Source organism: Myotis nattereri (genome assembly GCF_964212035.1).
Source record: "Myotis nattereri genome assembly, chromosome: 5".
Taxonomy (NCBI): domain Eukaryota; kingdom Metazoa; phylum Chordata; class Mammalia; order Chiroptera; family Vespertilionidae; genus Myotis; species Myotis nattereri.
In genome coordinates, this window is record NC_138080.1 from 46,725,401 (window position 1) to 46,746,428 (window position 21,028).

General features: G+C 41.2%; 1 protein-coding gene across 1 annotated transcript in view; it reads right to left on the minus strand.

Moving 5' to 3' along the window:
* SPMIP2 (sperm microtubule inner protein 2) overlaps positions 1 to 20,613 on the minus strand; it is a gene marked incomplete at both ends in the record, with an annotated part of 72,439 nt that extends 51,826 nt beyond the window's left edge. Inside the window, one exon of the mRNA XM_081092755.1 lies at positions 20,553 to 20,613. Within this exon, the coding sequence (XP_080948881.1) occupies positions 20,553 to 20,613 (61 nt within the window). The remainder of the gene's footprint in view (positions 1 to 20,552) is intronic.
* Between the last annotated feature and the right edge of the window lie 415 nt (positions 20,614 to 21,028).

Consider the following 21,028-nt stretch of genomic DNA (forward strand, 5'->3'; position numbering starts at 1 on the left):
ACAGATGGAAATCAGAGTTAATTTTACTTTAAATACAAAGATTCTTCTTCCACAAAAGAGACCCATTGTGAAGGCAGAAAAATATTCCTCTCTAAAGAGAACACAGCTACTAGAAATGCTAACCGTTCAGCGAAGAGGTTTAAGTAGATCCTACATTATTATAAATAAATAGAGGCTGGTGCACAAAATTCATGCATGGGTAGGTTCCCTAGGCCTGGCTGGTAATCAGGGCCCATCAGGTTCCTAGCCTCCCCGCCTCCCCATCTCCTTCCCTCATTCCCTCAGCACCCTGCTGCTGCAGCTGGTCACCCGCCATGTTCTGTGCCATCCCCTAGTGGTCAGTGCATGTCATAGCAAATGATGGAACTCCTGTTCTCCCGGTCAAACTTCCGAGGGAACACTTTGCATATCAGCCTTTTATATATATAGATTGAAATTCTGGAAGCTAATATGGTTGTTTCAGTTTTGCACGGTATTGCAACTTTAATAAATTTACTCATTTTTATAGTTGTTTTTCACCATCATTCATTCATTATTATTTATCCTAATTATAAACAATGACCTGATATAGAAGCTATAGGTCAAGAGTGTTTGTTTGGTATTCCATTCTAGAAACTTAGGAATCCCATCAACTGGGGTTTTTAGATACTGGATGTTCCAATATAATAATAATAATAATAATCTGAGCTTTAACAAGTCTAAAGCTGTACTCTCCATGCAGTAGTCACCAGCCACACATAGCTATTGAGTAGTTGTTAAGTGACTAGTCCACACTGAAATGTGCTATAAAGTGAAAACACATACTGAATTTCAAAGTCTTAGTACAAAAGAAATAATATGAAACATTCTTTAATAACTTTTGATATTCATTTCATATTGAAATGACAATAATTTGGAGGTATTTTCATTTATTTCTGAAGTTATTTTCAACTGTTTTAGTTTTTAAAACATGGCTACTAGGAAATTGTTAATTCTGTAAGTGGTTTGCATTGTGTTTCTACTGAACAGTACCGGCCGAGAGTTTGGAAACTACTGAAATTCTATTTAGTACATACAACTCACTAAAGAGCCAGACAGAAGCAGTCTAGAAGGGTCCATTCAGTAGACCCAAATGAAAGCAGTTTGAACAACTCTGTTTATGTAGGGAAATGCTCGTGGCTCTAACACGTGGATAAACACACCACGCCCTGTCACTGCACTGTAATGTTGAACTTGTTACTCATCCCTGAAACCTGCCCCCCAGGTTTCTGTAGCTAATTGCTCACAGTTGGATTCCTTTTAAAGTGAGATTTCACTCCCTACAGGATATGTTGCACATGCTGACATCCTGAGAGTTTCTAAGTTTTCACTCCATGTAATGCTCATTTTAGGTCATACTGTGGCTTTGAACAAAGCACAGAGCATGAAAGATGAATCGCAGGCAATACTAAGTAGTGACAAGTAGCTGAAACCGGTTTGGCTCAGTGGATAGAGCGTCGGCCTGCGGACTGAAAGGTCCCAGGTTCGATTCTGGTCAGGGGCATGTACCTGGGTTGCGGGCACATCCCCAGTGGGAGATGTGCAGGAGGCAGCTGATCGATGTTTCTCTCTCATCGATGTTTCTAACTCTCTATCTCTCTCCCTTCCTCTCTGTAAAAAATCAATAAAAAATATATTATAAAAAAAAAAAAGTAGTGACAAGTAGAAATTCCCAGAATCAATACTAGTTGTGATCAAATGGTTACTAGAGAACCTTAAAGACAGAAGTTTTTTTTCAAGTCAGAGCAATCATAGACTGATGACCTAATAATGATGTGTTAATAAAAAATATGTAGTAGGTAGGTCAACCTCACGGAAAGATAGAAATTGGGGAATCAGAATGGCAAACTATGATCTTATTCTCCCACCAGAAAAGAGGGCTGAGGGGTCTTGAGAGTGTAGCTCAACAGAAGAGAGTTAGGAGGGTCAAGCTATTGTGCTTGAATGCCGTCAAGCCAATGGTTAGCATTGTTTTCCCTGGAATGCCAGTATTCTTCTGGTATTGTTTTGTCAAAGTATCGATGCCATCTGCATTTTCTTCTAATTATCATTAAAAATATATTTAAGACTATAGTGATTAGCCCTAGCTGGTTTGGCTCTGTGGCTAGAGTGTCGGCTCCCAGACTAAAGGGTCCCAGGTTCTGTTCTGGTCAAGGGCCTTAGTTTCAGGCTCGATCTACAGCCCTGGTCCCAATTGATATGTCTCTCTCACATCAATGTTTCTCTCTCTCTATCTCTCCCCCTCCCTTCCACTCTCTCTAAAAATCAATGGAAAAATATCCTTAGGTGAGGATTAACAAAAACAAAACAAGATTATAGTGATTATATAATAATAATGTGGTTATTATCAGTAAACTGTCTTTGAGAAATGCTGTATGTGAGATTTCTAAGACATTACATGTGAGATCACACAAAACATGGTTGCTGATATTCCATAGACATTGATACATAGGTATCATATACCTGTTACTGTGACTCAGTTTTTCTAATCTATAAAATGAGGATAACAGTATCTAAGTGACATATTTTATAAGAATTAAATGAGATAATTCATGTAAACTTACAATAGTATCTGACGTATTCTAAGCAGTAAATGTTAGACGGTGAAGATAATGAACTGATATGCACTTTTATTTATTTCTTAATCTTTGATACACACTTTTAAAAAATATATATTTTTACTGATTTCAGAGAGGAAGGGAGAGGGAGAGAGAGATAGAAACATCAGTGATGAGAGCAGATCATTTATTGGCTGCCTCCTGCATGCCCCCTATCGGGGATCGAGTCCACAACTCAGGCATGTGCCCTTGACAGGAATCGAACCCGGGCCCTTCAGTCCACAAGCCGACACTCTCTATCCACTGAGCCAAACTGGCTAGGGCTCGATAATGCACTTTTAATGATCACTGGTTTATGTTCATTTTCATACACATTTATGAAATGGACCAAATGTTGAATATTTCTTACAGCAAATGACTAATACATGAAACCATATTTCATTGTCTGCTTTAATCCATGCTTATTAAATCCTTTCAGCACATTATAATTGAAAAAATACTGCTGTGCTTATGTAGCCAGGATTCAAGAAATACTTATTAAATCCATTAGTGAAGTGAATTTGAGCAATGTTACATTAGACATTAGATCATCCAATATTTTCCTTCTGCTGTGAGTCTATAGCAATGGTTTACTGGTAAATATTTAATTCTGGCATTCAGAGGAAAAAAAAATTATGGTGTTAGCATATACCAATATCTGTGGTGTAAATATTTCCACCATGACCAGTTTCAAACTACCAAGCTGATGTCACTGAATGCAGAGTTGAAAAGAGTTGCTAACAATCAGAAGGTACAAGCCAGCTCCTGCACACCAATCCCATAGACACTAGCAATTCGCTGATTATAACGTGGCTTCTTATGCTGTGTTCATTCATTCATTATATCAGTGGTTCTCAAAGTGTGGTTCCGGACCAGCAACATAAGCATTTGAGAACTTATTCAAAATGCAGAATCTCACGCCCCACCTCTTGTCTCCTGAAACACAAACTCTGAAGGTGGGCCTAGCAATCTGGGCCTTAACAATCCCTCCACGTGACTTTGACACATGATAAAGTTGGAGAGCCATGACTTTATACCATCGATATTGTTTCTAAAGAAGTCGAAGTGCCAAGTCACTTCTGACAGATGTTAATATACCAAGACGAACCATGTTGGTGTTTTGATTCTTAAAAGCATCTAGTCTTGGCTTCTGAAATTGTAACTCATATATTCTCAGAATCAAGAAAGGGTATCAAACGGGTACTCTTATGGGAAGATAGGAAGGTAATTTCCTCTTCAAATATTTCCATGTTTCAGCTGCTATTCAGAGGCTCTGAGGGCAGTAGTGTAGTGCTATTGGTGATGGTTTCCGGTGGCTTCTGCAGTAGTGGCCACGGCCAAAATTCCTGTGCTAAAATAAATAGATGCCCTGTTGTACTACTAGACATATTCACCCACTTGGGTTGCCAGCTGGTTGTTTGGAAATCACATGAAGACAGCCCTAAATCCAGTTACACTAGCCACAACATTGGCAGAAAGGACACGTTTGCAGCGTGTTCTGGGAGCTTTGGGTTGCTGCAGCCTCTGGGGTGGGCAGGTACAACCTGTACCCTGGGTTCTGTCCCTCAGCTGGTGCTCATCCAACTGCCAAAATATTTCCAGCCACAGAAGCACATTCTATTTTTGGACAGATCTAATTATTCTTCCATATGCTGAACTGAAATCTGCTTTGCTGCCGCAGTCACGCATTCGTCTGAATCCCAGCGGACAGTCCCTCTCTCATTGGTCAGCCTGGCCGACACAGGGAAAGGCTCACACCAAGTTCTTGGGTCAAGGAGGTGTCCTCTTCTTTTGGATGCTCTTCCTGTAACTGATTCTCAGACTCTTCACCACCCTGCCTCGCGAGGCTCTTCCATTTATGAACATCTCCCTTAAAATGCGTCACTCAGAACCAAAAGGAGCGCTGCAGTGTGCTCCAGTCAGGCAGAGTCCGCTGGTTTGTGGAACAGAGCTCCGTGGTTACGTCAGCTGTGTCGGAACCATCTGGGCTCATCTTGAGTTTACAGTCAGCTAAGACCTCCACACTAACCAATCACATGAGTGTCTTCCCTACCCTTCACTCGTCCTGTTGATTTTTAACCCTAAGTGCAAGGTTCATATTTATTCCTGTTACATTCTAATCTTGTTGGATTTAGCCCCTACTTCTAAAATATTATCTTTTGCAATCCACATTGTCATTTAATTTTTACTCTCCCCCTCTCTCTTTCTCCTAGGACAAACCTAACCTAATGTCTATTAGGCCTTTTGCAAACCTAACAGCAAGCTTTCTCTTCCTCTGTTCAAATCTCTGAGAACAAACACAGTGAACTCCTGCTTCCTTCCCTCAATCAATTATTAAACATCGAAGTTAGAAACTAGAATAAAATGTCCGAGTGAAGTACCAGTTAAATATTGACTTTTATTTGCCAATTTTGCTTCAGTCTGTCTTTCAGCTGAAGTGGCCTGAAAAATGAAAGTGCTGCAATCACTGTAAATAATTCCTAGGGAACATTTAGAATAACCGACAGATATTAAATATTTGAAGTACATATCCCCATTCTTAGATTATGCAGAAGAAGGCAGTTTAAGAATAGTATAGAATAATTTAAAAGGTTTACTAGTTATTCTGAATTAGTTGAAGTATTTGGAGAGCATTGATACTTACTGAAAAACGTTGCTACAAATTTTTTGCAATTTTCTCTGAGTTAATTATTTTTATGCTTATGAAAATCATTCCTCAATTGACCCCTTAAAGCTATAAAGTTTGAAAATAATTAGAAGTATTTAAAAAAGATATCCTACTTAGCACAGATTTATTTGCATTTAGAGCTTACAGGCTATGTGAACATTTCTAAACTCCATTTATGAGCTATAAGATTATGTAAAATGTGGAACTGAAATTAAAAAATCATGTTTACAAATGCCATAATTTAATTCAGGAGGGGGGTCCCAAGATGCTATCTGATCTGATACCTTTAGACCAGATATCTTTAGATTAGAGACTGTGTTTTAATTGACTCTGGTGAGGGCACTGCGGGGGAAGAGGAGGTGACTTTGTTATTTTCCATATAAATAACCCTGGCAAACCTCGCACCACAGGATGCTGAAACAATTTTTTATAAAGTGATGCTGATACAAAATGGCACCAAATGATTCTGCTTATTTTGAATCCTCCCCTCCCCCTCAAAAGTGGTATTGTGTACTGTTGCATTCTAGCTCACAGAAAAGCAAATTAACCTTCCACATGTGAATAGGTGGTCAATGGTTCCAAATCTACAGTTGTGACTGAGTGATCACAGGTTTCTCACAGTAACCACATATCAGATTAAGCATTTTTCAAATGAGAGATACAGAAAAGTTGGAATCCTTGTGCGTTGCTGGTGGGAATGTAAAATGGTGCAGCTGCTGTAGAAAACGGTGTGATGGTTCCTCAGGAAATTAGACAGAGAATTACCGGAGGATCCGGCAATTCCACAGCAGCATTATTCACAGCAGCCAAAAGGTCAAACAACCCAAACGTCCACTGATGGACGGGCAGGTAAACAAAATGTGATATATATGAGTGTGTTAGGGCTTTATGACAAAATACTAGAGTAGGTGACTGAAACAGCAGAGACCTCTTTTCTTATAGTTCTGAGGGCTGGAAGTCCAAGATCAAAGTGTCTTCCAGGACCAACATCTGATGAGACCTCTCTCCTGCATTGGCAAGTGGCCCCCTTCCCTCTCTGTCCTCACATGGCCTTTCCTCTGTGCACACATGGGGAGGAAAAGAGCTCTGGTATTCCTCTTCCTTCTTTTTTTAAAATATATTTTTATTGATTTCAGAGAGGAAGGGAGAGATAGAAACATCAATGATAAGAGAGAATCATTGATTGTCTGCCTCCTGCACGCCCCACACTGGGGATCGAGCCTGCAACCTGGGTATGTGCCCTTGACCAGAATCGAACCTGGGACCCTTTGGTCTACAGGCTGATGCCCTATTCACTGAGCCAGACTGGCTAGGGTCCTCTTCCTTCTTACAACAGCACCAGTTTCATGGGATTAGAGTCTCATCCCTCGACCTTATTTAACTTTTATCCCCTTCATGAAAGACCTGTCTCCAAATACATTGGGGACTGGGGCTTCAACATATGAAATTGTCAGGGAGGACAAGTCAATCCATTAAAACATACAATGAATTGTTATTTACACAATGAATCATAAAAAGAAAGGAAATAGTGACACAAACTCCAACATAGATGAAACTTGAGGACATTATGTTGAGTAAAATAAGCCAGTCACAAAAGGATTCCATTTATATAAGATGACGAAAGTGGTCAGTTTCACTGGAACAGAAAGTAGAATGGTGGTTGCCAGGGTCTGGGAAGGGGGAAATGGAGAGTTGGAGTTCAATGGACACAGTTTCAATTTTGCAAGATGGAAAAGTTCTGAAGGTGGGTGGTGGTGAGGGTTGCATGGAAATATAAATGTGCATACTGCCTCAGGACTTTAGCCTATATAATAAAAGGGTAATATGCAAATCGACCGAATGGCAGAACAAGCGGTTGCTATGACATGCACTGACCACCAGGGGGCAGACGCTCAATGCAGAAGCTGCCCCCTGGTGGTCATTGTGTTCCCATATGGGGAGCACCACTCAGCTAGAAACCGGGCTCACAGCTGGTGAGCACAGCAGTGGTGGCAGCACTAAGGATGTCTGACTAACGGCTTAGACTTGCTCCCCATGGGGAGTGGGGAGCAGGCCTAAGCCGTTAGTCGGACATCCCCCAAGGGCTCCCGGACTGTGAAAGGGTGCAGGCTGGGCTGAAGGACCCCACCCGCCCACCCAGAGTGCACAAATGTCATGCGCCAGGCCTCTAGTGTTTTAATATTTACCATGTTAGAAAAACTCTCTTAGATTAAATCATTCCTGCTTTAGTCGGTAACCCCAAATGGCACTCTCTCTTGGTGGATCTATTCCTCTTGAAATACATTTAAACGCATGATATGCCGTCGGTCTATCAATCAGCAGTCTAGTACTTTGTTTTATGCTTTCTTTCTACTGGTACATTGTCTTTTCAAATGTATGAGATGGGTATTTCATCTTCTACATCTACCTTTTTGTAGAATCCCCTAAATTTTCAATATGAATTGCAACTTAATTTTTCTCAAGTGCTGTCATCACAGTGATGGTAATAAAATCATATGTTTACTGAATTACGGGAAAATCAGTTTGGGGACTCCTAAGGCCTACAAGAAATGTAAATAATTGAACCATATTATTAGATGTAAATTGACTCTAAAGGAGCAGAATTAGCAAGTCCCAGAGTTGTTTTGCCTTTGGTCTTTTTCCCTTCCTTGACCAATATGCAAATGCAAGAAAAGCCTGGAGCCTGACCCACAATAAATATTTGTGGAATAAATGAGTATGTGTGTGATATGCATGTGATAGAAAGAGCTCCCTGATTGGAGGAAGGGAGAAATCCACTGTCTCATGTGAACCAATCAGGTGCAGACCACTCAGCAACACACTTAGTAGTGTTACACTTCTGCAGGAATGATTCAGTTTGTGTTTTTTAAAAATATATTTTTATTGATTTCAGAGAAGAAGGGAGACGGAGAGAGAGAAACATCAAGGATGAGAGAGAATCATTGATCAGCTGCCTCCTGCACACCCCACACTGGTGATCAAGCCGCAACCCAGGCATGTGTCATGTTGGCCAGGCTGATTCAGTTTTTTAAATACAGCTAATAATTTTTCACTTAGAAACACTTTTCTTTACAAGTGTAGCAAAGCATTTAGAATTGAAATTTAGTTATTGCTTAGTTTGTTTTTTTTTAATCACAAGCCAGGAACAATAGTACAACTTCCGGGCATTTGTCTTTATGCCTTTGCAAATATTGTAATACAAAGGTGTCAAGATTTGCTAGCTCAACAGAAGAGAAATAGTCTGTTAGAAAGGAGAGAGTTGGAACAAAAAAAATTCCGTTTTATATATTGCTTTGCATTGTAATTTATGCATAAATATGAATAACATATATTAAAACCTAAAATCTTGTGAAATTAAACTGACTAATGATGTTAGCTATTTAAAAGTTGCCTAAGTGCTTACTACATGCTCAGTGTTAGGCTGATGAGGCAAAATGATCAGGCTTGATCCGGCCCTCAGAGAACTTATAATCTACGTAAGAAAACTGTCCTACACACGGAACAACTAGCCCAGAGCTGGGCAGGCTGCCTTTCATTAAAAAAGAAATACAATGAAAGGCGTGATCGATGAGAATTAGTCATGGAAAATATGGGCCTTGTGCAGGACTTGGAAAGATCAATGAAGTCAGCACACAGGTCTGAAAAATTAGAATTTGTAATTTAAAAAGTATAAGCCTACAATCAAATGCATGTGAAATGTGGGGATGGGACTCAGTTCCATTTTCCTGCTGTCTGTATAAGAGAAATGGAATGTTAAGCAGACTTCCAATATCACTGCCAGTCTCCATTCGTCAGACCACGGTGACATGTGTAGTTTCATATGAAACATCTCACAGTTGCCCACCCTCTTCAAATGCTGGCTATTGCTGGCAGCAGACGAAGAAATGAAAGCGATACACGTGGACCCATTAGCTGAACTCTCTTTAACCCACTTACTATTGCAGTGTCCACAAATTATAAAATGACATTATTTTGCTCCATCTGGTGCTAATTATCAGTGGGGAGAAATGCAACGACTTAACAACTACAGATCTTTTTCTAGTTTCTAATTTCTAGTTAATAAAAAAAGGGAAAGGATGAATTCTGTTATTCTTTTCTTTTCCCTTCTCTCTTGGGGAGGAGGACTTTGTAGATTGCCATCTTTTCTGAGTTATTTTTCTACGTTTTCTTTGGTAACCCCTTGTGGTTGCAGCCTCCTTACTTCACACTTGTTTGTCACTTAAAAAGGCTAAAGTGGGGAGTCCTACTGTGCTCTCCATTTCTCGTGTTTCTTACAGCAGACTGCCTCCCACAGAGACACACCGTGAGCAGCAGCTGGGACCCTGGAAGATGGAGGGGGTTAAATGCATTCCCTTTGAACCATCTGATCCCCTCCCATTGCTTCCCACAATGCATCTGCAATATCTTTACTTTTCTATTTCTACTAAAAAGCAAATCTCTGTCTTAAAAGAGCAGGACCACGAGCAAGCAGTGCCCTGGAAAGCTCTGTAGGAGGGTGGAGAGAGGAGCGCCTGGGTGCTTAGAATACAGGTTGGAGGAAGCAGGTGGACAGAAGCTTCTTGTCTAAAATCTGTTTCTGGATGTTGCTCTCAGCAGCGCTCTGTTAGTGAACAAACCATATACAACATGGAGAAAGCAGTATTGGATGAGAGAGGAAGATCTTATGGAGGACTCCCTCTTCTTTCCAACAGCACACTCATCTACCCCAGGGAAAGAAATGAACAAAAGTAGTGAATAATGGTGCCTTCCTTCTGCATTGTCCTCTGTGCTGAGATCATTATTGACCCGGTTTAGAGATAAACAGGTATCCAGATGACTCTCTCGATAGCAGAATTATTGGTGAAACATATAAATCGAGCCTAGATAGTATGATGGAGGAAAAGGCCTTAGACTGCAAACTTCTCAAGGAATTGTCAACCCTTCAGCTCATTCATGCCTTCCCTCCACAAACGTTTTTAGTGTACTCCACATTAGGTGGCCCTTGGTGCCGTCTGCCTAGCCTTTGAAGCTGGAACCAGGAAGAAGGTGAGTCCCAGAAGTCCTGCTCCTCACCCCCAGCTGGAGCGCCAAAATACCCAGATTCACAAGAACAACTCTGGCCGTGGTATACCCAGCCCTGAGCGGCGACCCCCACCAGGTCAGCAAAGTGATTCAGATGCTGGTTAACAAGCAACACATCAAAGCAGTGGGTCCAGGCAATGTGGGTTTGTAAGATAAATTGCAACCTACAGGGATTAACTGGACCCAAATAGGTCTCTTATGCCTCTAAGCCTCCAAATTGGTTGATGTAAGTGAAAAATGGGCCTTTTTGTCACAGTGCTAAATACCTGGCCCAGAAATCAATGAAGCTGCCCAACCAGCGTGGCTCAGTGGTTGAGCGTCAACCTATAAACCAGGAGGTCATGGTTCAATTCCCAGTCAGGCACATGCCCAGGTTACAGTCTCCTATCCCCAGTGTGGGAGGCAGACGATCAATGATTTCTCTCTCATCATTGATGTTTCTATCTCTCTCTCCCTCTCCCTTCCTCTCTGAAATCAATAAAAATATATTTTAAAAAGAAATCAATGAAGCTGAAGAAGGAAGCTTGGAATGCTCTGAAGGAGCTGCCCCAGACCAATGAGGTGAGCCAACTTATCAGCAACAGTGAGTATGGGCTGCAACATCCCCTGGTGGCCCGCACCCACCTTCTGAGCATGGCAAAAATGTGTCCATCACTTCACATCCGCCTTCCACATTGCACACAAATGTCTTTTGCGGCCCAGCCTACTCCAAAGCTATGCAGAGCAAAGCATTCTGGGAAACACAGTTCTAGCTTAGGTAAGTTGACAGCACAAACCCACCACATTTAGGTTGTGGCCACGAGTTCAGTCTAGCTAACATGTTATGGTGGTCCTCTTCTTTGCACTTGACATGATTTATTTGACTCTAACATTAGTTAATACATATCAACTAATGATGGGAGCTGGACGAATACATGAACAGCTATCATTAAACAGGGGGAGTGGGGGGGAATAAAGTTCAGAACATAAAAAGGGAGAGATTTTTATTTTTACCCCAAGCAAGTATAATGGCCCAGAATGCTGGTCTTGCTCTCTTTGAAAAATTTGAGGCCATATTGTTGCTGGAAAGACGTTGAGATAGATTCAGGGTGGTCTTCTTGGGTTTACAGTAGATGTGCTGATGCAACTGGTCTTTAGTCAAGGGGAACCACAGTTCCAGGTCAGAGGTAAAGAGGCCAGTGATTACCACCTTATGTAACTGGGCAAGATTGCATCAGAGTAGGTAGACATCTACCTAGCATTTCTGTGGAATAGCCTGGACCTTCCCCTCTTTCTCTGATGGAGTGCAAGGGAGGAAGTTAACAATGACTTATATATGAGGCAACTCATGCCTGGTGTCCTGACATCATGAACACTTCCCATCCTGCTTTGTGCAGAACTCAGATGACGAATTCTATCTGCACCTTGACCTGGTGAGGCTGGCCTGGCAAGGGCCGCAACTAAGGGTCAGAGTTAGGGTGACCAACCCATCCCAGTCTTTGCACTGAAAACTCAGTGTCCAGTAAGCTCCCTGAACTGGGTAAACTGAGACAGTTGGTCTTCCTAGGAATGTGGGTGTGACTACGACACAAATTCCCCAGTGGGACAACAGGAGAAGCTAAAGCCAGAGAAGAGAACAAGGTAAATGTCCAAGGAGGCGACACTAGCCCTCTGGCCTGCTGGATTTGCCGGGTGCGGGTGGGAGAGGGCACAGGAAACCAGCTCTGTACTGGGGCTGAATTTCAAAGCTCTTGTCAAGATTCCCTAAATGTCTCCTTTGGTATCAATTTTTTAAAAATGTAAACAAAGATCCACTAGGGTTTGTGGTGATCTCTGCACAGCTATTTTTGTAACTGTGGAAAAGAAGAGAATAGGGAGAGATTGCAGAGTGGGTACAGGGGTTAAAGGTTGATACCAGTCCTTTGGTGAAGGGAGGAGATAGGAGATCTAAATATTTGTGATCCCTTTTGATGAACTGACTACAAGAATGGCCATCATGGTAGACATTGTTGAAGCTGCCATTGGTAGGAGTCACTTGCTCAAAATGTCATCTGCTCCACTGTGTCTAGTTGAGATGTGAGAGAGTGAGGGCCGGCCAACTGAAGTAGCCCTGACCTTGAACCCTCTGCCCTGGGCCTGGCAGGGCTGTGGTGTTTTTCCCTTTCCATTTATCTGTGGCACTACCCTCTCCCACCTTCGGTGAACTCTCTGCTTTAAGAGACGGCCCTTTCTGTTCAAGACATAATTTGCCTTTGGGCACACTCTCAGCCCCCACATGTATGTTTCAAAGTCAAAACATTTTAAGCTCAGCACTCCGTCATCAGGTCAGGTGAATCACAGTGGTGAGGTGAACATTCACATGTAGTTTCTGTCTGAGTTTGTTACATCATCACACAGAAATGGCTGGACAAACTCTCATCCAAATTTGGAGATAATGTTTGAGACAGTCTGGCCTAAAGGCTGGATGTTGCAAAAGGCTATCACTCTTCCAAAGTCGTCCTCCAGAGCCATTAACACTGTGACTGCAGCCAGATGAAAATGCTGTGGGCCAGGACGCCCATGGGCCTCAAACTCCAAACCATGAGTGCAGAGGCTTGCAACCTTCCAGGCTGGTGGTGAATGACAGCTTCCCCTGGCCGCTGTCAGGGCTCAGAGCGCCCTGGGGGAGGAGCAGCAGGGAGTTGTTTATTTAACAATGATTAATGGGGTTCCTGACCTGTATGTAGACGAATGTAAATAACTTCCTAGTGTATAGTCCTCACACACAATAATCCATAGCTAGACAGTGTTTCCGGAGCACGCCCCTCCCTGGGAAGCAAAGGTGGAGTTATCACAGTATTGAGGATTTACTGCAAACTCTCATCTCAATATTTATCTTCTGAGTAATTATATGTCCCAGGTCAATGATAAGCAATCTTTTTTTTTTTTTTTTTTTTTTTTTGTATCCCTGCAGACAAGAGGCGTCGACATTCTTCAGGGCATTTCCACACGTCAAAGGGTGGGTATGTGCGTGCATAGGCACATGCATACCATGTGAAGGGTGGTGATGGGGAAGTGAGTGTGGCTCTAAGGTGGATCCTGTGTTCTAAGTGGCCACACAAGCCTCAGGAAAGGACATGAATGAGATTTACCACATCAGTTCCTAGGATTGTAGAATCGTAGATTTGCTTTTTAAAAAAATTTCTTTACTTAACCCACATGACTAGCATGTCTACTTTGTTCTGCTTCTGTTTTGTGAAAAAGGGTGGTAACAGCTACTTAGCTTGTAAACTGGAGTTTGAACGAGTCTGAAAAACCTCTAATAGAAAGAGATGTAGGAGGTATTATTTCCTTGCTATGAACAAAGAATTTGTCAGACGCGAATGCTGTCAACATTTATTCACTAATCTTCCTAAACTTCAGATAGCTTTGTTTGCATACATTTTGACTACTTAGATTCCTAATTATCCTGTCATCAGTGACATAATTCATTGGGCTGAAATTTTTAGTTCATTTTTATATGATCACTTACAGAATGATATAATGCACATTAATTTGAAGTATACAAATGTTTCTGTTCTTCTTTTTAAAATTGTGGGTTTCTAAATTACTTTTAAAATTCAGTGGCTGTGAGCTGAGACTTCTGATCTTCTAACTGGAGACAAGTTAGACCTCGCAGAGTAATGGAACTGGAGGGCGTGTGAGCTTCCAGGAGTAGAATGGGCACAGCTCCTATTGCCCGGGGGCCTACTGTGTTCCCCTGCTGTGCCACGTGGCAGCCTGTATCGCTTTCTCTTGGTGTGCTTGTTTAACATGCAGGTGCTAGGGCCCCAGAAACTCTGAATTTGGGGAATTCTGGATTCAAAAAAGTCTCCATCCCTAGCCAGTTTGGCTCAGTGGATAGAGCGCCGGCCTGCAAACTGAAAGGGTCCCGGGTTCGATTCCTGCAAGGGCATATGCCTGAGTTGCAGGCTCGATCCCCAGTAGGGGTCGTGCAGGCAGCAGCCAATCAATGATTCTCTCTCATCATTGATGTGTGTGTCTCTCTCTCCCTTTCCCGTCCTCTCTGAAACCAATAAAAGTACATATATTTTTTGGAGTCTCCATAAGTGGTTCTTCAGCATATTAAATTTTGAGAATCAGTGCCCTGGATTTGGGATTGTGGTCAGCTAAGAGAGCCCTCCAGGGAGATCTTCGTTTTATTGGTAGTAGAATGTGACAAAGAACCCCAAACTGGATGTGGCTCACATCTCATGGCTCACCGTGGATCTTTTCTCCTCGGTAGCCACCTCCCTCCCCCAGTTATGCACTGGTGAGTTTCCATCCTTGTTTACTGAACTTGGGAGCTGCTGCGTCTATTTATTCCAGCTGCTTAGGGTTCGTGGCTCTGTCCTCTGGCGCTCCCACCTCCCTCCCCAAGGCAGGTCCCTTGGCTAATGAGAATGAGGTTTAGGAATACACCAAATCTCCCCTTGGCTCTGCCAGATTTCTTCAGCTGGTTCTAGGTCCTTGTCAGAGAAACTCCGTCCTCCTCAGACTCTGCTTGGAGATGAGGTGGTAGGTCTCCACGCGACATCAGAGCCTGGCTACAGAGCAGGGGCAAGCAGTGCAGCTATTTCTTCCCTTTACATGGCCGCCTCTCCTGCAATTCTGTAGTTTCCAGAAATTATTTCCTTTCTTTTAGAAACTGCTGCCCCACATACATGATTTGAGCAGATACTCGAGTTGCGGTGCCTTTCCGTGGCGTTATGCTTAGAGGTATGGATAAGCTTCTATCTGCCTCGGACTGTTCCTGGAGCGTATTTCTCTTAAAGATGATACTTGTGATCAAAGGGACCTTTTATTAAGCTCTGTGAGAGGTTTGCCCTTTTCTGAGATAAGTGCTGGCAATTGGGGTTAGCAAGACAGTGTGGCACTTCATTTTTTGCCACTCCCCGTGAGTGAAACTGACGAGGATCATGCCCAGCGGGTGTCCAAAGTAAAGTGCTTCCTTGCTGGAGTTCAACACGTGCTTCCTCTCCTTTTGCAGGAGAGGGCGGGGGGACAGAAGAAGGAAACAAACACAAAATAAGGAGACAAATGTAATGTCTATAATGAAAGACTTCCCACTGGGGCACCCAATGCAGCTCTTTCTCTTCTTCCTGACCATAGAATGACATGTCGTTTCCATCAACTGAGATTACAGGCATTAATGAGGTTTATAAGTAATATTCCAAAATCTGCCATTCTACCATAATAGCTTTTTCATGGAGTTTGTTTTCTTCAGTATTATTTGGGTCAGATTTATAGGAAAATCCAAAAGGCCAATAGTGAACAGGTAAAACAAATATATATATTTGTGTGGGCTCTAATGATTAGAAACACCATGCTTCTGGGCCAATGACTTCACTAGCCCGCAGTCTACTGATATTGCTAGTGATCTGCGTCAGATGATAGTAGTTAACACGTACATGGCACTCACCACATGCCAGGTACTGTTCTAAGTATTCTGTGTACTTTGACTCACTTGAAATTCCTAGAAACCCTATGTAGGGGGTATTATTGCTGTTCTACAGATGTTATAGCTGAGACACAGAGAGGAAAATATCTTGTCCAAGGTCACAGTAGTAAATAGTGAAGCCGACAAGTTTAGATCCTCATTACTCAATGTGTGGTCCCTGGACCACAGCACAGCATCACCTGGGAATTTGGTAGAATTGCAGATTCCCAGGCTCCCAAGTCGAGACCAATGGAACCAGCATCTGCATTTTAACAGGACTCCCCAGGTGATTAATATACACGTAACAGTTTCAAAGCCACTCGTTTAGATCATCTTAGATTATTGCTCTCTGTACCCTTTAAAAGCTTGCTTAAATCTTCAGACGTTGGGAATAAACTGTACTTTGTTGGTTTATTATGAAAAAATAGAATTTTAAGGGTGATTTTTGTGTTCTCTCCCAGCACCTCCCTCCTCCAGATAATGAGCTTCTCAAGGAAAAAATTAGTATAACTACTTAAGAAAAGTTTTTTAAATGTTGTTAAAGTTGTGGTCTATGCAGGCACCTTCGTTTCATTAAATCATCATAGCAAACCTTATGGAATAGGTGCTGCTATTCACAAGTTACAGATGTGAAAGCTGAGGTGAGAAAGGGTAAGAGGAAAAGCCAAAATTGTGTCTAAGTTTACCACCGTGGTTCCCTGAAATAGGATCTTCATGCTTACTTCCATTTCCTATAAGGTTGCACACTAAACAATCAACTCGTCTTTGACAAAAGAATTTTTTCAAGCACAGTTTCAACAACATTTTTTTTTTTTTTGCTTAATCCTGAGTATTTCTTCCTGATTTAAAGAGGCTATATTAATGTAATCTATAGGGTATCAACTTTGGAAAGTTAAATCAAAATCCAGAAAGGCAAATAAGTCTTTCTTTCCATCTTAGTTTATGTAATAAAGGCATTTATTATTCTAAACACACACACACACACACACACACACACACACACACACACAAAACAACACAGAAAAACTAGAGTATAAGACAAAGCTTGTCCTTAGAAGTTCTCTTGGTTTAGATGTTTTCAAAGTGGTAGCAACAACTAATGATTTTTTCTTGCAAATCGCATTAGCGATGACTTAGATGACCAGCAGTTTAGGGAAGGATTGGTTTGGAACTGCTGTCCCTCAGGCAAATCACATTCTATGATTATAGAATAAAATGCAGATTAGCCACCCAAATGTTTCAGTGCCATTAAAATGTGTAAGCTTTTGTCATAATTTCATTTTTACAAATCTAAAGTATTTGCTTCGTGAATTATAGTGTTGAGACTGACGGTGAATTTACAGTCAGGAATATTTTATTCTTTCTTCAAAAAGGAAACCACTGGCAGTTCAGTGTGAAGTCATTTTCTATTTTTAAAATAATTGAATTCGAGACATAACTATTAGTGTGGCAGTTTCACGGGGCAAAAAAATGAGATGAATAAATGGGTCTGAAACCCAGGCTAATGGAGCAATGCTTTTCAAAATTACATACACATTTATGTAGTATTTCTCCTACCACTTATAGTTTCATTCATCATATTGCTTTCAGCCATGTCCTAGAGAGTATTTCCAATTCTCATACATTTCTAACAGAAATTGTGATCATTCCTTTATAAGGTAGAATTCTGCAATATTCTTGGTTTACATGAGCAGATTTTCTGGTAGATATAGGATGGCTGGCTAAATACATTCCTATTTTTATTCAGTCGAATATCCGGATGTAATACACATTAACACATCATATAAAAGGGGGCAGGCAGAGGTTTACAGCCTTCTGACCAAGGCTGTGTGATCTTGAGCAAGTCACTTAGCTCTCTGGACCTCAGCATCCCCAACTGAAAAATGATGGGTTAAATGAGATGATCTCTTATGGTGCCTTTTAAATTGAGCATCCTCTATTAATTATTCCATAAATCTCTTGGATTTGGATCAGAGTCACATTCCTAGGTACTTACCAGATTGATTTTGAAAACATAGCCACACAAAGTCAGCACACAAATGTTTATAGAACTCTTTTTCAGAATTGCTAAAAACTGCAAGCAATCCAAACTTCCTCTCATAGGTGAGTAGAGAAACAAATAGTGGTACATCCAGACAATGAAACATTATTCAGTGATAAAAAGAAATGAACTCTTAAGCCACAAAAAGACATGCAGGAACATTAGATGCATACTGGCAACTGAAAGAAGCCAACCCGAAAAGGCTACACAGTGTATGATTCCAGCTCCATGACATTCAGGCAAAGCTATAGAGACAGTGAAGAGATCAGTGGTAAGGACTTAAATAGACACCTTTTAAAAGAGGACATTCAGAAGGCCAAGAGACATGAAAACTTGCTCAAAGTCACTAATCATCTGAGAGCTGCAAATCAAAACAATAATGAGATACCATCTCATACCTGTCAGAATGGCTACCATCAACAAATCAACAAACAACAAGTGCTGATGAGGATGCGGAGAAGAAAGGAACCCTTATGCACTGATGGTGGGAATACAGACTGGTGCAGCCACTGTGAAGACAATATGACATTTACTCAGAAAATTAAAAATGGAACTTCCATTTGACACAGTAATCCCACTCCTAGGAATATATCCCAAGAAATCAGAAACACCAATCAGAAAGGACATATGCACCCCTATGTTCATAGCAGCACAATTTACCATAGCTAAGATTTGGAAACAGCCTAAGTGCCCATCATCAGATGAGTAGATTAAAAAACAGTGGTACAACTACACAATGGAATACTATGCTGCTATAAAAAAGAAGGAAGTTTTACCATTCACAACAGCATGGATGGACCTGAGCATCATGCTAAGCAAAATAAGCCAGTCAGAGAAAGATAAATATCACTAATTTATGGAATATAATGAACAACATAAACTAATGAACAAAAATAGATCCAGAGACAGAGAAGCATTGAACAGACCATTAAACTTCAGAGGGAAGGCAGGGGAGTGGGGTGGTAAAAGACCAACCAAAGGACTTGTATGCATGCATTATAAGCATAGCCAATGGACACAGACACAGTGGAGGGGGGGGGGCGGGGGGAGGGGGGCTGGTGGCCAGGGAGAGTTCAAGAGGGAAAAAGGAGACATATGTAATACTATATATAATACTCTAAACAATAAAGAAATTTTTTTTTTTAAAAAAAGGAAAAGATCAGTGGTTGCCAGGAGTTTGGGAAGAGAAGAGAAGGAAATGAGTAGATTGAAGCACAGGGATGTTTAGAGTGGCGGTGCTATTCTATACAATTCTAGAATGATGGGTATGGAACCTATGGATTTGTCAAAACCTATAAATTTTACAGCACAAAGAACAAACCTGATGTATATAAATTTTTAAAAAATCATTTAGGAGATTCCAGGAAAAAATTCAGTCTGTGACAAGAGAATCTAACTGTATTACACGGCAGCACTGAAAGGGGGAGGAGGGGGCGGTGGGGAGAGGAGATGACCTAAGTAACTTTGGAAATGAGTAGAACCTGTATATTTTAAGCAAAGGGAACCGCAAGGAAGCACATTACTCCAGTTGATAAAGTTCTTTTTGTTTTGTTTGTTTGCTGGTCATGGAGTACAGGTTCACAATTCTGATCCTTGTACACATGTACATGTAAACAAGTCAGTCAATGGCAAATAGCTGGGGCCAGATTTCTGATGACTGGAGTGGGAGTTGACATAGAAGCAAGGGGATATGCTCATAAAATATGCTCATTATTTAAACTTATAAAAGAATTAAGATGAATTTTAGTTTCTTTCTTATAGACTTATCACAACTAGTAGATTCCATTTAATTACATCTTATTTTAATTCTACACACATACGCCACCCAAATCATTTCCAACAAGTTAAAGGAACAAAATGCAAGCCAACAATTTTACTAGGTCAAATGCACACCTTGCTTAAAGTGTTGTCAAGCAGATATGTCAAGTTTATAAAAGTACGTGAAGCTTAAATCAATAATAATTAAAATTTGATCAAGGTACTTTTTATTAGCATCAAAGTAGTTCCTCTTACACACAACAAACTTTATGATATAGAATTTGTGAAAGCTCAGCTATAGTGAGAACTGGGATGTCACAGATCTGTTTGAGGAGGTGCAGTGTTGATGCCCAGGCTGAGTATGCACAATAAGAGTAGCAATATCATACAAAATAAATATATATAAAATGATTATGTCATTCTTTTTTATTTATTGGTTGGTGAGAGAAAGAGGAAAGAGAGAGAGAGAGAGAGAGAGAGAGAGAGAGAGAGAGAGAGAGGAGGAGAGAGAGAAACATCAATTTGTTGTTGCACTTATTTATGCATTTATTGGTTCATTCTTATATGTGCCCTGACAGGGAATCAAACTCACAACCTTGGCATATCGATGACACTCTAACCCAGTGGTTCTCAACCTTCCTAATGCCGCGACCCTTTAATACAGCTCCTCATGTTGTGGTGACCCCCAATTTCATTGTTACAAATTGGACATAATTAAAGCATAATGATTAATCACAAAAACAATATGTAATTATGTATGTGTTTTCCGATGGTCTTAGGCGACGCCTGTGAAAGGGTTGTTCGACCCCCAAAGGGGTCGTGACCCACAGGTTGAGAACTGCTGCTATCCCATTGGGCTACCTGATCAGGGCCAATTCTTGTATCCATTATGTGAGTATCACATATGAGCATCGTATGGGTGAGGGAGAAAGTTTAGATCTCCTTGTGAAAGCATACAGAAAATCTCTTTACCTGTAAAAATCATGCGTTTTCCCACTGTGGCAGAGATGGGCTCTCGATATGCAATAGACATTATGGCCAAGGCCTGAACTGTGCCACTGGATTTGGTTCCTCAGCTTCCTCAGAACAGTTTATCTGCACCAGCAAGACTCAAAGGCACTGTGGTCTTTACTCTCCCTGTCTGTGGTCTCAACAGACTGGTTGCTAAGGACTCTTTATGACAGAGAGAGGGTGTTCCTTCCAACAGAGTTCAGTATTCCAACCTCCAAGAACGGACAGATGCAGTGGTAGTATTCCCAGGAATTGTATCCAATAATATATTTTCTTTATCTATGAATATCAAGTCAGAACAGACCTTCTCAGGTACTAGATCTATAACAGGCTTGTCACAAATGGCCTGGCAGGGTCAATCAACATTGCCCAAAGAACGTTCTGCAGAGGGGTGTTCTTGCAAAAAAAAAAGCAAGCAAAAACCTTAAAGCATGGTT